Raw genomic sequence first — 17,140 nt, 5'->3', positions numbered from 1 at the left:
TTTTTAGCTGAGCCATCCTGCTACCTGTTGGCAGCTCAGCGGCTGCTCAGCTCGGGCTGAACTCGAACCGCTGTTGCTCAGAGTTCAAACTCTTGAGCGAGCTCTTAACCAACTGAGCCACTCGGCCGGCCCCTGGGCCTTGCAAGTTTTGCCTCATTTCTTGGGATCTTGGGATCTTGCCTCAATGCTGGGCCTTTGTCAGGGGACCAGGGATCCCAACCATGCCCGTTTTTCACACCTGGTGTCAGCAAGTTTCCTGAACTTTGAGGGGACTCTTAAGTAATGCAGGGTTGGAACATCTGGTGGAGTCAGGGCCTTGGGAGAGGAACAAGCCAGAACAGGCTTGCATCCCCCGCTTCCCTGAGCTTTTGCGCCTGACAGAATCCACCCCCTTCCCCCCTGAAAGCTGCTTTCCAGTAACGTGCCGCCTACTCATGGGCTTGGAGCCAAGAGTAGATGCCAGACCTCCCTCCTCAGCCTGGGCCCAGCCTTCCCTTCCCTTGCGTGGCAGGGCCCCAGAGTTCCTTCTGGTCACTAAAGGGCAGGGCCAACACGGGAAGGGAAGACCTGGGGGACCCAGTCTGAGAACATGGCTCCAGCCCTAGGTACTCTGGAAGCTGCCTTATTTGCACTGCATCCGAGTCGGGAGGCCCGGGACCCAGTCCTGGGTGGCCTGGTCATGCCCTGCCTCCTCTGAGCTCCAGGTTTTGATCTATCAAGTAGGAATGCCAGCTGTCTCTCACCTAGTGATGGAGGCCTGATGGTCCAAAGGTCCGGAGATTGGGAAAAGCATGGCAGTACCTACAGCTCCTCACGGAGGCTCTGACCCTGAGCCACCTTGGTGTTCCCGGTGCACAGCTCCGCCCTGGCTGGGAGGAAATACCAGGCAGTTGAGTAAAGGATTAATTCGCTCTCTTTGCTACAAATATGAGATGCCGTAAGCTAGAATAGAACTTCTCTCTTAGACTCTGGGGAAACCGCCGAATCTTGCCAAGCCCTAGCTTTCTTATCTGAAAAATGGGACATCTATTCCACAGGGCTCCTGTGAGGACTAAAGAGATGATATGAGCCAGGCTCCCAGCACAGAGCCTGGCTCATGGCGCACCTTTAGGAGTAAGGAACATTCTTCATGTTACTGCTCTTGGCTTATTTCACATTACCATCTCCTGCCCCTCCCCAGGGGCTGTGGCTTACCTGTGTCTGAGTCTCTAGTGCACTACCTGGAACTTTCCAGAGCCAGGAAAGCTTCGTGGGTTGGACTGATGGCATAGACGGGTGGGGAGGCATTTGAAAAATCTAACGTGCTAGATGGAGGTGGAAGATGTCATCTGCCTGCCCTGGGCTGTCTCTTTAGACTCTACCTTCTCCTGAGGCAGCCGTTGGTGCTCAGCTCCAGGGCAGGTATGGATAGGATATTGAGGAGGTCAGTCGGCTAGAGCTGGAGCTGGACTCCTGGCCTCAAGAAGCTGCTTCCTGGCCTGTGCCTGCAGGAGGTCTGCTGCCCTGAACCCCCGTGCCATCCTATCTCCTCTCCAGGGCAGTACAGGTTTCGGGGGTGTGATACCATTGTTCTGTCTCCACCACTTTTGCAGGGGTTGTCTGACCTCACTGGGTGCCAGGGAGAAAGAGGAATTTGGGCAATGACTGTGGATTAAAGATGATGAGAGACCAGAGAATGACTCCTGCCCTAACCTGGGCAGACGGGTGGTCAGGGAATGCTTCCTGGAGGAGGAGGCAGGCAGGCAGATATGGTGTCAGCCACACACAGTGTGGGTAGATGTACAGGAACGGTAGTTTGAAGAGACAAACTAGACTAGACAAAGATCTGCAGGCAAAAGAGGATGTGGCTCATTTAGGGGAATTAACAGAGAATTTGGCAAGGCCGAGACATAAGAATTGACAGTGGGGAGCGTGGGACATTGAACAAGACCCAATGACAGAGGCAATGCTGAAAGTTTGGATTTGACCCATACAGCAAGAGAGACTTAACATGACCTAGCCCTTCCCACGGGGGTTCACTGGTGGACACTGCAAAGACTTGGAGACTTTTCAGCAAAAGAGTGACTTTTGGTCAGGTCTGCCTTAAAGTCGGGAGAAGGCATGTGGTGGCTTTGGGGTCCTCTTCTGATCTAGGATGGAGATGTGATTTTTTTTCCCAACATGTTTTGAGTGTCTCCTGGGTGATTGGCACTGTGCCCAAGGTTCTGGGCCTAGATGATATTTTGAGTGTGAGTCTTGACTTGTAGCTATACCAGCACTATCATTACCTGCGAGTTAGAAGGGCTTAAGACGTGGGAAGGGATGTTCTTCCTCCTTGCCATGGATTTCAGGGGTAATGAGAGCAGAGGCCTGGCCAGAAAGGCTATTGGGAATCACGTGGGTACCAGCCCTGGGCATTTTCAAATCAGGCAATACTTGTCAAGCACATACTGTATTCCCAGCCCTGGGGATATAATTATAAACAGATATGGAATCTGCCTGCAAAGAACTTACAGGGACAGGAGGAAAACGAGAGCTTTCACCTTGAACAAGATGTCATACCCTCTTAACCGAGCTGACCTTGGGGGTTGTGGTACCCAACATGCAGCTATATCCCTTCTCCACCCATCTTCCCACCCCAAAACAAGCCCAAAACCCAGAGGGAACTTGGGGCGAAAGCTGGCATTGAGAGAGGCCCTCTCTGAAGGGGATTTTGACAACCTCCCAGCTGTGGGTTTGGAGCCCCAAGGTGGGCCAGTGCAGAGAGTGGCCTGATGATGATGATGATGATGATGATGATGATGATGGCCTGAGGAGATGGTTGGTGGGTCTCAAGCCGAGCGGCGTGTTCATGCCTTGATGGGGAGGGAGGATAGGAAGGGTTGGTTTACAGAACTATGGAGTTTGATGGGAGCTGGGGGGATCTGCTCCTGGGGTTTGACCTGGTTCTGCTACTGATGTGCTATGTGACCTTGGTTGGGTAAGTTCCTTCTTTCTGAGCCTCAGTTGTCCCATTCTTAAGGTAGGAGGGATTGGGCTAGAACAGGGTAGTTATAAATAGGTTTTGTCTCTCATGCCAAACTGATTGATTGCTCTTGGCTTCTTGAGCAACACTCTGGACTCGGCAGGAAAGCCTGTGAGTCTGGGATTGGAGCTCACTGTGTGCCTTCTGCAGACCCCAGGCGGTATGGTCCCCAGGCTCCTCCCTGCACTGGTGTTCTGAGTCTTCTGTGCTTCCTTCTGTCTCCTGTGTCACTTCTCCACCAATCGGTGGTCTGCCTTTTGCTTTAACACGTGCCTCCCTGAACCTGTGCCTGGAAAGATGGCTTGGGTTCAGGTGGAGGTAATGCCCCTAGGTACTTGGAGCCTTGGTGATCAGTGTATAATTTCTGCTTTATGGAGGCCTACAGAGCTGCTGCTTTCTGCTATTTTATGACGGTGACCGATAGCAACTGTATATCCTTTGAAAAAAGCGCTTTAAAAACATCGTCACTTAGTTTAAACAGCAACCCTGTGAACCATGTGGTATTATCACCTCCATTTTACAGGTGAGGAAACTAATGTCAGGGAGGAAACTAATGTCAGGGAGTCAACAGAGCAGCCCTCTGAGACCGAGTCTGTGCCCCTCTCACCAGCTGCTCACCTCATCCCCAGCCCTGTCCCCAACCTTCTGTCTTCTGGCTCCCTGCAAGCCCACAGCCTCCTGCTATCTCGCCCTCTGCAGGTTTCCATGTGATCCCCACTATCTCGAGCATCGTCCCGGAGAGCTGCCTGCTAATTGTGGTGGGCCTGCTGGTGGGGGGCTTGATCAAGGGCGTGGGCGAGACACCCCCCTTCCTGCAGTCGGACGTCTTCTTCCTCTTCCTGCTGCCGCCCATCATCCTGGACGCGGGCTACTTCCTGCCGCTGCGGCAGTTCACGGAGAACCTGGGCACCATCCTGATCTTTGCTGTGGTGGGCACCCTGTGGAACGCCTTCTTCCTGGGCGGCCTCATGTACGCCGTGTGCAGGGTGGGCGGCGAGCAGATCAACAACATCGGCCTCCTGGAAAACCTGCTCTTCGGCAGCATCATCTCGGCCGTGGATCCCGTAGCCGTGCTGGCCGTCTTCGAGGAAATTCACATCAACGAGCTGCTCCATATCCTCGTCTTCGGGGAGTCCCTGCTCAATGACGCCGTCACTGTGGTGAGGGGCGGGGACCCGAATCCAAGTGCAGAGCGACCTACGTCCCCGCTAGTATTAGGAATAAAACAGCAAGTCCATCCCTGCCTACTGTGCGCCAAGCATCGTGCTGAGCACGCGACATGGATGATGGATGATCTCATTTAATCCTCAGAACAACCTTAGGAGGTGCTCAGTGTTCTCACTTTACAGAGGAGGAGTCAGGCCCACAGAAGTTAAATAACTGGTTAGAATATGACGGAAGCCAGGTCTGTCTGACTCCAGGGCCTGAGCACTTGGCCTTACCAGGTCATATGCACCATCCTGACTTGGATTGTGCTGGGATCTTGGTTGCATTACTTAGCGTCCTTGTACCTCAGTTTACCCTTCATAGACCATTTAGTCTGTAAGGGGCATGTCAGCTTGCATGTGAGCTGTGTCTTAAGTTTGGTTTGTGCAGAGTTCAGGGGCAGCAGTTGTGGAAAGGGACCTTGCCCCCCAAACTTCCAGAAAGTGATAAGTAAAAAGGGTTGGCCACTTGCTTACTAAGTGACCTTCAGCAAGTGACTGTACCTCTCTGGGCCTCGCCTTTGACACCTGCAAAGAGGCAGAGTAGTTAGTGCTTTCCCCCCAGGGTCTAGGGAGGAGACAGCCCCAATGCAGGGCCTGCACATAGTTCTGTATGTGTTTGCACATGCCCTTCCTCCCAGCCAGTTTCCTCAGGAAACATACGTGTATGTGCACACCACACTGTATTGTGAAAACACCCCCATCCCCCTCCCAGCTGGACTCCTCAGCAGCTGCACACATAGGAAAACCCAAGGACACGTGTGCTTGCACATGCACTCCTCTTCTTCACCCCCAGCCCCCCCAGGAAGCTGCACCTCGAAGAAGAGACAGATACTGGTGGTCTGCTTCCGGTAGCCTCGTCCTCTTCTTCCCCTGCTGCCCTCATCGGGTCCTCATGGGGCCAATAGAGCAGCAGCATGGCCTGAGCAGGCAGGCCTTGGTCCTGGTCTCTTTTAGTACCCCCTCTTGCCCAGGGGTACCATGGTGCCTCAGTTTCCGCATCTATAACAGAGAGTGCAGTACTTAGCCTGTCATCCTAGCCTGTTACAGGAGTCACACTTGCTAATGTCTGTGAAACTGCTGGGTGCCAAACACAAAGTCCTCCCACTGGATCTGGGTGTTGGGTTGGCACTACTGGGGTGCATTGGGGCGGGGTTGTATCAAGTGGATACCTCAGCCTAGCCACCTCGAGCCCATGGCCACACCTCCCCGAGGAGGTGGCAGGGTGGTAGTAATCGCTGGTATCCGTTGAGCACTTCCTATCTGAATATGTATTGCCTCATGTAATCTGCACAGAAACTCCATGAGGTGGGTGGGCACTGTTGTTATTCCCAGTTTTTCCAGGTGAGGAAACTGAGGCACTGAGAGGTTAACTAACTTATCCAAGGTCACATTGTCTGATAAGTGATGTGGCTGTGGTTCAAATCTGCACAGAGTCCAGATCCCATCTGCTTACCCCTGTGCTACACTGCTCTCTAGTCCCAGTGATATAGTCACTGTCCGGAAAGGAGAACCCTGCCCTCTGTACCCGTCCCATTGTCCCAGGTGATGTATCTGAGGACCCATGAATCTCATCAGGCCGGGGTGGGTTTAGGCAGCTCAGGGCTGAGAACGCACGTGCTGCCCACTGCTGGAGCCCTGCCCTGTCTCCCAGACGGCTGTGTTCCAGGCAGCGCTAAGGACTGGCCAGTGCTCAGCACCTCTCCTTCCTTCCTGGCCCAGGTCGGGCCCTTTCTGGACCTCGGTGTGGTGTGAGCACCCCCTTTCCCAGACAGTAAACCTGAAGGTTGCCCGTGAGCTGTGTGGTCTCGGGCCTTTGCCCTGGGGACCTCCTACCCCCCAGTCTCCAGGTGCTGCCCAGGTACTGGGAGCTTTGGAGGGCTCCCTCTCAGGGATCCTCAGCACTCCCCAGGCCTGGAAACTCCCCACCTGGTTTCCTGGCAGAGCTATCTAGGAGTAGGCCAGAGAGCTGGCACCTAAGAGAGGGCAGAAACTCAAAGCTCAACCCACGAGGGACAAGTCCACTGCTGTCAGGGAACAAGTTCTGGGCCCGGTTCTGCTGCTCCTGGGCTAGCAGCCCTCTGGCAAGTCACTTCGCCACTCTGAGCCTCAGTTAGCAAGGGAGAAGCATCCTTGGCGACCTGCCTCAGGGCTGTTGTGTGTCAAGCAGGATGACCATCGTCAAAGGGCTTTACAGTATATGAAGTGCCACTTAAATGTCTGACAGTAGTGCTACAATGACCGTTTATTTCCCAGTCCAGGAGGCAGGGGGAGCCTTAGAGAGCCTCTAGTTCCATAGCATCTGAACTTGGCTGTTCATCACAACAACCTGGGGAGCTTGTTGACTAGAGATTTCTGGGGACCACCTCCAGAGAGTCCAAGTAAGGGTATGGCCTGGACATGTGTATTTTCAGAAGGCCTCAGAGATTCGGAAGTCCTGTTCTAGTTCATTGCCTGAGCTTTCCCTGCTGTGTGCTGAAGGAGGGACATGATGTGCCCAAGGTCAAACAGGGAGAGAGGTGAACTGAGCAGAGCCAGTCGCAGCTGACACTGTCACAGGCGCAGTTCTAGGCGCTCTGCCTTTATTGACTAATTTAATCCTCACAACTGCCCTGGAAGGTTGCTACTATTGCCCCCATTTTGTGGACAGGAAAACTAGCACAGGGAGATTGAGTGATTTGCTGTATGTGTACGCTGGGGAGCGGCAGACCGAGTTCCAACCCGGAAGGTTGGTTTCAGAGTTTGTGCTCTTAACCAGCAAGTGCTATAGGCCTCAAGCCAGACCCTCTGGCCCCTCGGCCGGTGGTTCTGAGCACCTGCTTGGCATTGGGGTTTCTCTGTTACCACGTGGCCTTTTCTGGTGGCCGGGGTCATCAGAGGAGACGGGATCACCCTGGCCAGACCCCAGGGAGCCATGGGGCAGGGCCCCGCCCCCCACCCTCTTACCAACCAGCCTGCACACCCTCCCCAGGTCCTGTATCACCTCTTTGAGGAGTTTGCCAGCTACGACCGTTTGGGCATTGTGGACATCGTCCTCGGCTTCTTGAGTTTCTTCGTGGTGTCCCTGGGCGGGGTCTTTGTGGGCGTGGTCTACGGGGTCATCGCAGCCTTCACCTCCCGATTCACCTCTCACATCCGTGTCATCGAGCCGCTCTTCGTCTTCCTCTACAGCTACATGGCCTACCTGTCCGCTGAGCTCTTCCACCTGTCCGGCATCATGGCGTGAGTCTCGGTGCGGCAGGGGAGGCCGTCCACTGGGATTCCCAGGCTTGTAGGGTCACGAGGGAGCTCACCAGGGCCCAGCCTCCAGCACTAGGGAAGAGATGAGCTCCCCACTCCAAGCCCTGGGATTGCCCCTGGAGGCACTGAGTTTAAAGTTCTGGGCAGTCTCAGCCCTGCTATTTCTTTTCTTCATTTGTCTTAAAGGGAGCCCCTTGGTTGTAGCTGGCATACAGGCACTCGCGTTTACTGCTCCCCTCGGCAGCCCCAGCAAAGAGGCTTGAGGCTTCCATTGAAGCGAGGAGTCCTGGAGGTCCCGAGTCCTTAGCTGGGTGTTGAAGTCAGAGGCAGTGAGGTGCAAAGGTGTTCCCAGTAGGGGAGGACATTGGAAGTGCAGAGGCTGGGCTGGATTGGGGGATTCGGAGTGACAGTCAGGAGGCCAGGGCAGTGGAGCCCAGGTGTGGACTCCAGGCTGGGAGAGCTAGGGCTGCTGCTCAGAACAGCTCCCTCTGGAGACGCCCACGCGTAAGGGGACACCACACTATTGGGGAATAAACCCCAGGCCACAGATGTGTGTAATTGACTCCTGTTAGGCAGAGAGGCAGCGTAGCCTCAAGGACAAGGCACAGGCTTTGGAGTTGGGTAGATACCAGTTGCGTCTTAGCTCTATCGCTCACTGGCAGTGTGACAGTGGACAGGCAACTTTATTTCCCCAAGTCTCAGATCCCTCATCTGAAAAATGTAAGACTATGCCTATCTGTAGGGTTGAGTGAGAGGACTGAGAGAACAGGTGTGGAAAGCCCACAGAGGAGCTGTCAGCCTCCCTGGCAGCGGAGAGGCTCTGGGGAGGTGCAGCTCGACTCTGAACCTTGAACCCCACTCTTCCCTGCCCCCAGACTCATTGCCTCGGGAGTGGTGATGCGCCCCTACGTGGAGGCCAACATCTCCCACAAGTCCCACACGACCATCAAGTATTTCCTGAAGATGTGGAGCAGCGTCAGCGAGACACTCATCTTCATCTTCCTGGGCGTCTCCACCGTGGCTGGCTCCCACCACTGGAACTGGACCTTTGTCATTAGCACCCTGCTTTTCTGCCTCATCGCCCGAGTGCTGGGTGAGGTCCTGGGCCCGAGGGAGGTGTGTGTGCTTGGAGGGCTGGTGGGTGGGTGCAGAGTGTGTGTGTTGGGGAGAGTGGGGACATTGTGTGGAGGGGCTGGGGTTCGCTGCTGGCTGCTCCCAGCACAGCTGGGCAGCAGGGGCCTCCCCCACTTCTCTCTGCAATGCTGAGGCTGTACTGGGCCTTAGAGGGGAGAGAAGCCCACACTTGTGGTGGGTCTGTGATCTCTGGGGAGACAGTCACAGTGTGTCAGAGTGGAGGGGCCTCAGCGACCCTGTAGCCTGTCAGGATCTGAGGAGGGGACTGAGACCCTCAGAGCCCAGGCCTGTGAGTGTGGCCTGCGTTGTCCCATAGCACAGAAGACTTTAGCACTTGGCAAAGCTGTGTGCACAGCTCCTCCAACGCTATGCTGCCACCCAGAGCTGCACATGGGACCAGGCTCGGATCCTTGGGTTCTGCTTACACTTTCCAGACACACCTCCCCTCAGTGACTATGTCGCTTCCCAACTCTGGATCTCACTTACCTCCTCTCTGAGATTAGGTCTGTGGTCCTGAGCCTGACTGGACATCATTTACTTGGTGCACTATTTTAAAACCCCTTTAGTCCCGGACCTCATCTTCCAGAGATTCTGGTTCTGTGGGTTGAGGTTAGACCCAGACCAATGCATGTCTCAGTAACTTTTTATTATGGAAAGTTTCAAACACAGAGTAAAGTAAGCCCCATGTTCCCATCATACGTAATAGGTATCAACTTGTAGCCAGCCCTGTTTCATCTCTTTTCCCATCATCCTCTCAACTTTGACCACTGGAGGCCTCTGTGATGTCTCTAAAGCACAGCCAGGTTGGGGGCCCCCTTAGCATCCACCCAGCTCTTGGATTGAAGGATTCAGAGCACCCTGGGCTGAGGGACCCAGGAAATGAGTGAGCAGGGTGGGCTTACCAGTGGAGGCTTCCTTCCGACGGAGAAGTTGCTGGTGCAGAAGCCAGGAGGGGCTGGGGACAGCCTGACCCTTCTTGTCCCTCCCTGGCAGGCGTGCTGGGCCTGACCTGGTTCATTAACAAGTTCCGCATCGTGAAGCTGACCCCCAAGGACCAGTTCATCATCGCCTATGGGGGCCTGCGAGGGGCCATCGCCTTCTCCTTGGGCTACCTCCTGGACAAGGAGCACTTCCCCATGTGTGACCTGTTCCTCACTGCCATCATCACCGTCATCTTCTTCACCGTCTTTGTGCAGGTGCTGGACAGGGTGGAGCAGCCCTGCCTGGGGACCCTAACTCTGCCAGTGGAAAGAGGAAGCACATGACTAAGAGGGGGCCATGGGTTCTAGTCCCATCTCCACCAATAACTTGCTGTGCAACCTTGGGCAAGCCACTCGCCCTTTCTGGGCCTCAGTTTCCTCACTTAAGGGGGAATTGTGATAATGCGTCATTGCAAAGTGGCCAATCAGAATATAAAGTAGCCAGAACGCTGCCTAACTTGGGAACCCAGCTAGCAGGAAGAGAAGTGGGTACAGTCAGCAGATCCACGATGCTCATTGTAGGGCTTTAGGGAAGTGATTTAATATCTTAGGGTCTCAGTTTAGGCATCTGTAAAATGGGAATAAAATAGCAAACTATTGGGGAACTGGAAAGGTCGCTGAGCTGGGCACAGCAGGTCTGGAGTGAGCCCAGGCTCTGCTGCTGTCTGTGACCCTGGGAAAGACCCTCCTCCCATCTCTGGGTCCCAGTTCCCCATCTGGGAAGTGAAGGGACTGGACTAAATGATCCCATAGAATCCTTCCAGCCTACTGGTCAGGGATTTCTGTGCATTTGAATGACCCAGGCTTAGCTGAGAGCCCACCACCACCCCACCCTGAGTCCCCAAGGAAGCCCAGCCTGGGGGGGGGGTAAACCCCACCTTACCTGACTTGTGACCTTGGGCAAGTGAGAAACACTCAGAACCTCCATTTCTCTACCATCCCCTACATCTTTCCTTGGCACTAATCCTGGCAAAGCCCTGGATGGGAGACACTGCCTTCCCCGGAGAAAAAAACATAGAGGAAACCACCTGAGGCTGGACTTATTTCCTATCCTTTAAGAGAAGAGGAGGCTGCCTCTTTTGTCCTCTTGACCTGCTTTCATCTTCAAAAATATTTTAGCACCTTGACTCTACAATTATATGTGCTAATGGTTTACCAAGTCTATTCTCAATAAAGGCAGCATTGAAGTAGGGATCTCCCTGCATGGGTTTGAATCCAGCTCTACTACTGTGAGACCTTAGAAAGTTACTTAACCTCTCTGAGCCTCAGTTTCCTCATCTGTAAAATGGGGACAATGAAAGGACCTGCCTCATAGTCATTGTGGGTATTTAAGAGCTAATACTAGTAAAACACAACTGGCTCTGGCACATGGCAAGTGTGCATTTAAATCAGCTGTTGGTGCTATTACCAGGTGCTCCTTGGTCACAGTTGTGGGAGGGATGCTTAGCACAGGTGGCTGTCCCCATCAGCCAGGCCTTACTTCCCTGGGGTTGCAGAATGCATCTGTGGTGGAGCCCACACTTGACCCAGGCCCTCTGACCCCCGACCCAGGCCATTCTGCTGGACGGGCTGTCAGACTTCTGACTGTGTCTTCCGGAAAAAGCAGGCTTTGAGGACCTGCCTTTATACAAGTGCTGGCATGAAGGCTGAAAGATTAGGGGCCTCAGAGCAGAGGGCATCCCAGCCTTAGGGGCCCTGGGGGGAGGTGGGAGGCTCCATGGCCTCCCTGCCAAGGTAGCAGAACTGGGGGGGTCTGACAACCCACCTGCCCCCTAGGGCATGACCATTCGGCCCCTGGTAGACCTGTTGGCTGTGAAGAAAAAGCAAGAAACAAAGCGCTCCATCAATGAGGAGATCCATACACAGGTACTGGAAGCTGGGCCCTCAATTGCAGGAGAAGGCTTGGGGAGCAGCTAGGCCGTGCCAGCCCCTCCTCCCTTATCCCAGTGCCGGGTGGCCCTTAAGCCTGTTGAAGTCAGCAGGTCTCATCACAGGAAGGTGTGGTATGAGCAGCCGGGAACCTGAGGAGAGGGTATCACGCCATCTCTGCCTCTAGTATATACCTGTCCCAGGCATCAGGCTCAGGTGGGTTCAGAGAAGGGGGTTCAGCCATGCCCCAGTGGCAGAGGGCTTGAGGTACCACTGGGGTTCAGTTTGCGTGGTGTATGGGCGCCACCTCCTGGCTTCTCCTGAAACTACAGGGCTGGGCTGAGCAGAGCTGTACTAGTTTTGAATGTGGGGGGGCCTATTCAGAAGTCTTGGTAGGGAAGGAGCCCAGTAGTGAGGCTTGACCTGGCCCTGGGCCCGTTTCAGTTCCTGGACCACCTTCTGACAGGCATCGAGGACATCTGTGGCCACTACGGCCACCACCACTGGAAGGACAAGTAGGTGGCAGGCCTGGTGGGCAGGTGGGCAGGTAGGGGTCTTCCGGGGCCTGGGCATCTCCCCACCCCTAGGAGCTGGCTCCATCCATCTCCCCTGTTCTTCCACCAGGCTCAACCGGTTTAATAAGAAGTATGTGAAGAAGTGTCTGATAGCCGGGGAGCGCTCCAAGGAGCCCCAGCTCATCGCTTTCTACCACAAGATGGAGATGAAGCAGGCCATCGAGCTGGTGGAAAGTGGTGGCATGGGCAAGATCCCCACTGCTGTCTCTACCGTCTCCATGCAGTGAGTGCCATGACCAGCCTGGCTGCTTCTGCCCCCACATTTACCCCTCAACACCACCCTGGAGCAGGCCACCCTGGGGAGGGAGTGACAGGGAGCAAGGCCCCTCTGTCATCCTTCTGAGGCCGGCGAGAGAGCTGCAGGCCCACACTGAGGAGGACCTGAGGCCTGGCCCACCCACCCAGGCCATCCCCAGGGTGGCCTCCTTCTGGCCCAGTCCAGCAGGCTCCAGGACCACAGGCATTTCTCTGAGGATCTGAGCTGTGCCGTGTTGTTCCAGGAACATCCACCCCAAGTCCCTGCCTGCAGAGCGCATCCTGCCAGCACTCTCTAAGGACAAGGAAGAGGAGATCCGCAAAATCCTGAGGAACAACTTGCAGAAGACCAGGCAGCGGGTGAGGGTCTGCTCCCTGCCTGGCCGCCCCCACAGCAGAGGAGCCCCTCGGCCCCCCCGTCTGCGCCTACCTTGCCCCACTCATGCCCAGAGCTGCCCCGGCCTCTCCAGGCCCAGCTTCCGGGGCCTGCCCTGCCTGACAGCTGTTCCTCCCGCAGCTGCGGTCTTACAACAGACACACGCTGGTGGCGGACCCCTACGAGGAGGCCTGGAACCAGATGCTGCTCCGCAGACAGAAGGCCCGGCAGCTGGAGCAGAAGGTGTGTCCGGGCAGGGAGGCTCCTTTCTCAGGGAACCCGGGTCTTTCCGCTTCCCGCACTCCCCACCAAGCCCTTTTGAAGACAGAGCACTCTGATCTGTTTATTTTCCGCCTCCTCTACCTGTTTTCAAGGCTGATCCCCAAGACGGGTTCCAGAAAGCCTTCTCCTCCACCTCCTCCCCACTAGGAGCGGTGAAGAGACCAGGTCCCCTCATCATTTCCCCAGGCTTCTGTGCTAGAAGTCTCCATGTGCTCTAACCCCTCATTTTCTTGTGAGAAAACTAAGGCCCAGGGGGAAAAGATGGCTGCCCAAAATCACAAAGCAAGGCACACATGCCTTCAGTCATTTATTTGTTTGGGAAACATTTGTTGAGAGGCCCCTAAGTGCTCAGCGGCAGCATAACCCCTGAACCCTGGGGTGAACCAGCCCAGTCCCTCCCTCGCAGAGCTTCCCATGCCGTGGCCCATGCGGGGCAGGAAGTGCCAGGGGCCCTGAGCACCCTGAACAGGACGGGGTCAGGGCAAGCTTAGGGATCAGAGCCAGGGTGGCGGGAGTGTGAGCCGAGGCAGGTCCAGGCAGAAGGAAGAACACGTGGCTAAGTTCCCAGTCACAGAAGGCGGCCCATTCTAGCAACTGGGCACGTTCCGCGTTCAAGGAAGCTTGTGAATGGTGTAAGGGTTTGAGCTTTATTCTATAGGCATGGAGAGCTATGGAGGGTTCTCGGTAAGCGAGTGACATGGAAAGGGGTGGAGGTGGCCCAGATTAGGGTGGTGACGGGGAGATGGAAAGGAGTAGGTAGATTCAACGGACATTGAGGAGGTAGAACCAGCAAGCCTTGGTCGCCAGCTTGAGGTGGGGCTGAGGGAAGAGAAAAAGGAGCTGGGTCATGTCTAGCCCTCTGACTGGGGTAGTTGGGAGCGGTGGTGGTGACAGGAGACGCCAAGGAACGAACAAGGTTGTGAGGGACGATAAGAAACTGAGTTCAGTTTTGACAGGTTGCATTGAGATACCTGGGGTCATCCAGGGCCCGGGTGTCCACTCCTGAGTTGGCTGTGTGGGTCTGTACATCAGGGGCAGGTGTAGGATAGAGCTAGAAACGGGGGCAGCACGGCTGGACAGGGAGGGCAGCGCAGGAGTGTTCAGTGCTGCCCAGGAGATTGCATAGCTTGAGGGGAGCCTGGGCCAAGCCCTCAGGAACCCCTAAAGTGCCAGCGTGGCTCAGGCATGTGAAGAGCCTAGTGAGGAACTGCCAAGAGGGAGCGAGCACCCCAAATACGCCTGTGGCCGCCAGTTTTGGGCTCCATCCAGAGGGGCTCCCCTAGCTCACGCCTGTCCGCTCTTTCTCCAGATCAACAACTACCTGACCGTGCCAGCCCACAAGCTGGATTCTCCCACCATGTCTCGGGCCCGCATTGGCTCAGGTAAGGCAGGGCTCAGGGTGCCTGGTGAGGGGCCTCACGGCTGGACGCTCAGTGCCACCGTCTCCTAAGGATGAGGCTCCAGCAGGAACGGGCCTCAAAGAGCCAGCGGGGAGCACAGGCGTCTCCCTCACTGACCTCCTCCCAAGCCATGAGCTCCTCCTCCATCAGGTGGAGTTGGGGGAATGGCCCTGCTGTCCTCCTCAGGGACAGGTGCTTCGTGTGGGGTGACGCTGAGGACTGAAGGGAGCTGGGTGCCTGGCAGGGAGGCAGGAGAGGTCTGCGCCATCAGGATCTCCAACACATGGGGAAAAGGAGGGCAGCCTTCTCGCAAGCCTTGGCCCCTGGGCGCAGATGGTGACTCAGGAAAGAGCCCTGATTCTTGGTCTGAGGAGGAGTACCCACGGGAGCCCCTGGTGTGAGGAGAGGAACAGTCCTAACTTTGAGGCCCCAACCTGAGAAGAAGAGAAACTGATGAGGGCTCCTAAAGGCCCACCTGGAGTAATTCTGGAACACTCCAGGACCGCTGCCCTCGCCGGGAGGTTCTGGGGGCGTTCCTGGCATGGGCTGAGGTGGGCAGGGTTCAGGGGCAGAAGCCAACTGGCGCCTTGCTCTTGGCCCCCAGACCCGCTGGCCTATGAGCCGAAGGCCGACTTGCCTGTTATCACCATCGACCCCGCCTCCCCACAGTCGCCTGAGTCTGTGGACCTGGTGAATGAAGAGCTGAAGGGCAAGATCCTGGGGCTGAACCGGGACCCCCGGGTGGCTGAGGAGAATGAAGACGATGACGGGGGCATTATGATACGGACCAAGGAGCCCTCCTCCCCAGGCACTGACGATGTCTTCACCCCTGCGCCAAGTGACAGCCCCAGCTCCCAGAGGATACAGCGCTGCCTCAGTGACCCAGGCCCCCACCCTGAGCCTGGGGAGGGAGAGCCTTTCATCCCCAAGGGGCAATAGCACCGGGGCCAATGGGCGGTGCCTGGCCTACCACAGACTCCCCCACCAGAGCAGGGGCTGCTGGGAGCTGGGAGTGGGGGGGCTCCCCTCCTCCATCCTGACCTGGGTTGCCCCTCCCCCCACCGCATGGCAGCTGGGCCCACAGCCCCACCGCACGGCTTCCCCCTGCCTCCTGGGAAGCGCCCTCCCTCCCACCAGAACTGCCTTCCCAGTCCATTTGTCAGAGCTGCTGGGCTGTGAGGCAGACCCTGTCCCTTCCCTACTCAGGCTCTCTCCTGGTCCCTGGGGGGAGGCCCCCTCCTACCCCGTCACCCTCCTCATTCAAACCAATCTTAGTTTCTAACCAAAGAGCCTCTGGCCCAGCCTTGGTCCCACCTGGGACGGGAAGGAGCCGAGGCCTCTGTTGGCCTAGGCCAGGCCTCCATGACACAAGGAAGACGGGGGAGCAGGCCTCTGCCTGAGGGAGGGCTCAGTGACCCATGGTAGTCCCACCTTCCTGCCAGCCCTGTCACCCTGGCCAGCCACCCCCACCTGTCCTTACTCAGAGCTGCAGGCTGAGGGCATCTCTGCGTCTCCGAGCTTCTCTGTCTGGAGCTGGGGCGCTTTGGACAGTGATGTGATTCAACTTTCCAAACTGCTCCAGCACGGACCACTGGGCCCTCCGGGGGCTGCTGTCAAGTGTGGAACCATCGATAGGGGCTCCAGAAAGTGCTGCCTTTTTATGTTTTGGTTTGTTCCCATTTCCGTGTATGATCTCTTTGCACAGAGGCCATTCCTGTTTTTAAAACATTTTGGAAAGCTTTGGCTGAAGGAAGCTCTGGCCCTCCCTGCTCCAGAGAATTACCTTCTTCATCTGGGCCTTCTGCCCAACACTCCCCCAAATCGGGCTCTGCCTCCTGGGCTCCTAACTGTGGCCCCAAGGCTCTGATTCCAGAGATGACTCCCAACCCCAATCATGGTTCTCTCTAACTCACAGATGCGGGGCCTCCTGGTCCTCCTTTGCTCTTGGGCCTGACCCTCAGTTCCTGCGGGCCTGTTCTTTCTCTCATAAGCCCCTCCCCCCGTTGGCCCCAGGAACCTCGTCCTTTTACATGCATCGCACCCAGCTTGCGGAAGCCCAGTCCTCAGGGGAGAAGGCCTCCCCTGAGCATCTCCCTCCAGGCCAGGGCTGATGGGTGGGCAGCGTCCTGGGCTCCCAGAGGCCTTTGCTCACAGGCACATACTCCTACCCCCACTGCCACGATGGCCAGGCACAGGTCTATTAGTGCCTGTTTTTCCCCCGAGGGTACTCCCTTCCCCAGGATTGTGCAATAGTCAGAGTGTCCCTCTTCCCAGTGCATTGGGCAGTGGGTGCTCATCTGTCCACCCTCCTTTCCATGCAAGTGCTGTCTTGGGCAGGAGTCACCACCGTGCAAGGGTAAACATTGACAACCACGTTCAAAGCCACCACAGCTGCTGCTGCTCTGCCGCCTGTACAGAAGAAATCGAATCTTTTTCATATTCTAATAAATCCGTGTGAGTTTTTGATAGAGTTGAGGGCTACTTCCTGGGCACCAGGGACTTTGGGGAGTAGGGTGGCCTGGGGGCCTGAAGGACTTAGCTCAATGACTGGCACAGAGAAATGCTTAATCCATGTCAGCTGCTGGCATGGTTATTACTGCGTACCAGGCACCAGGGATACAGCTGTGAGCAAAGTGAGATGCGCCCGGCCCTCAGGTGCCTGCAGCCTCTGGGGCAGAACAGCGTTGATCAAACATTCACACAGACCAGGAAAAACCCAAAGTGTTTGTGAATGACAGTGAATGAAAGGCGGGGCCAGGAGGGCTTTCCTAAGCGATACCCTAGGAGAGGACTAGAGAGTGAGGCTGAGGTTAACCAGGT

At 56.1% G+C, this 17,140-nt stretch overlaps 1 protein-coding gene across 1 annotated transcript in view; it reads left to right on the top strand.

Annotated features, from left to right (window-relative positions):
• SLC9A1 (solute carrier family 9 member A1) overlaps positions 1 to 16,790 on the top strand; it is a 49,023-nt gene extending 32,233 nt beyond the window's left edge. Inside the window, exons 2-12 of the mRNA XM_019650177.1 lie at positions 3,704 to 4,164; positions 7,181 to 7,431; positions 8,325 to 8,542; positions 9,577 to 9,779; positions 11,340 to 11,429; positions 11,877 to 11,947; positions 12,057 to 12,230; positions 12,508 to 12,622; positions 12,780 to 12,881; positions 14,230 to 14,302; positions 14,925 to 16,790. Of these exons, the coding sequence (XP_019505722.1) occupies positions 3,704 to 4,164; positions 7,181 to 7,431; positions 8,325 to 8,542; positions 9,577 to 9,779; positions 11,340 to 11,429; positions 11,877 to 11,947; positions 12,057 to 12,230; positions 12,508 to 12,622; positions 12,780 to 12,881; positions 14,230 to 14,302; positions 14,925 to 15,259 (2,093 nt within the window). The 3' untranslated portion in view covers positions 15,260 to 16,790. The remainder of the gene's footprint in view (positions 1 to 3,703; positions 4,165 to 7,180; positions 7,432 to 8,324; positions 8,543 to 9,576; positions 9,780 to 11,339; positions 11,430 to 11,876; positions 11,948 to 12,056; positions 12,231 to 12,507; positions 12,623 to 12,779; positions 12,882 to 14,229; positions 14,303 to 14,924) is intronic.
• Positions 16,791 to 17,140: the final 350 nt, after the last annotated feature.

The sequence above is a fragment of the Hipposideros armiger genome, unplaced genomic scaffold (assembly GCF_001890085.2).
Source record: "Hipposideros armiger isolate ML-2016 unplaced genomic scaffold, ASM189008v1 scaffold_138, whole genome shotgun sequence".
NCBI lineage: Eukaryota > Metazoa > Chordata > Mammalia > Chiroptera > Hipposideridae > Hipposideros > Hipposideros armiger.
Note: the sequence above shows the minus strand (reverse complement) of the source record. Positions and strands in the feature narration are given on the sequence as shown.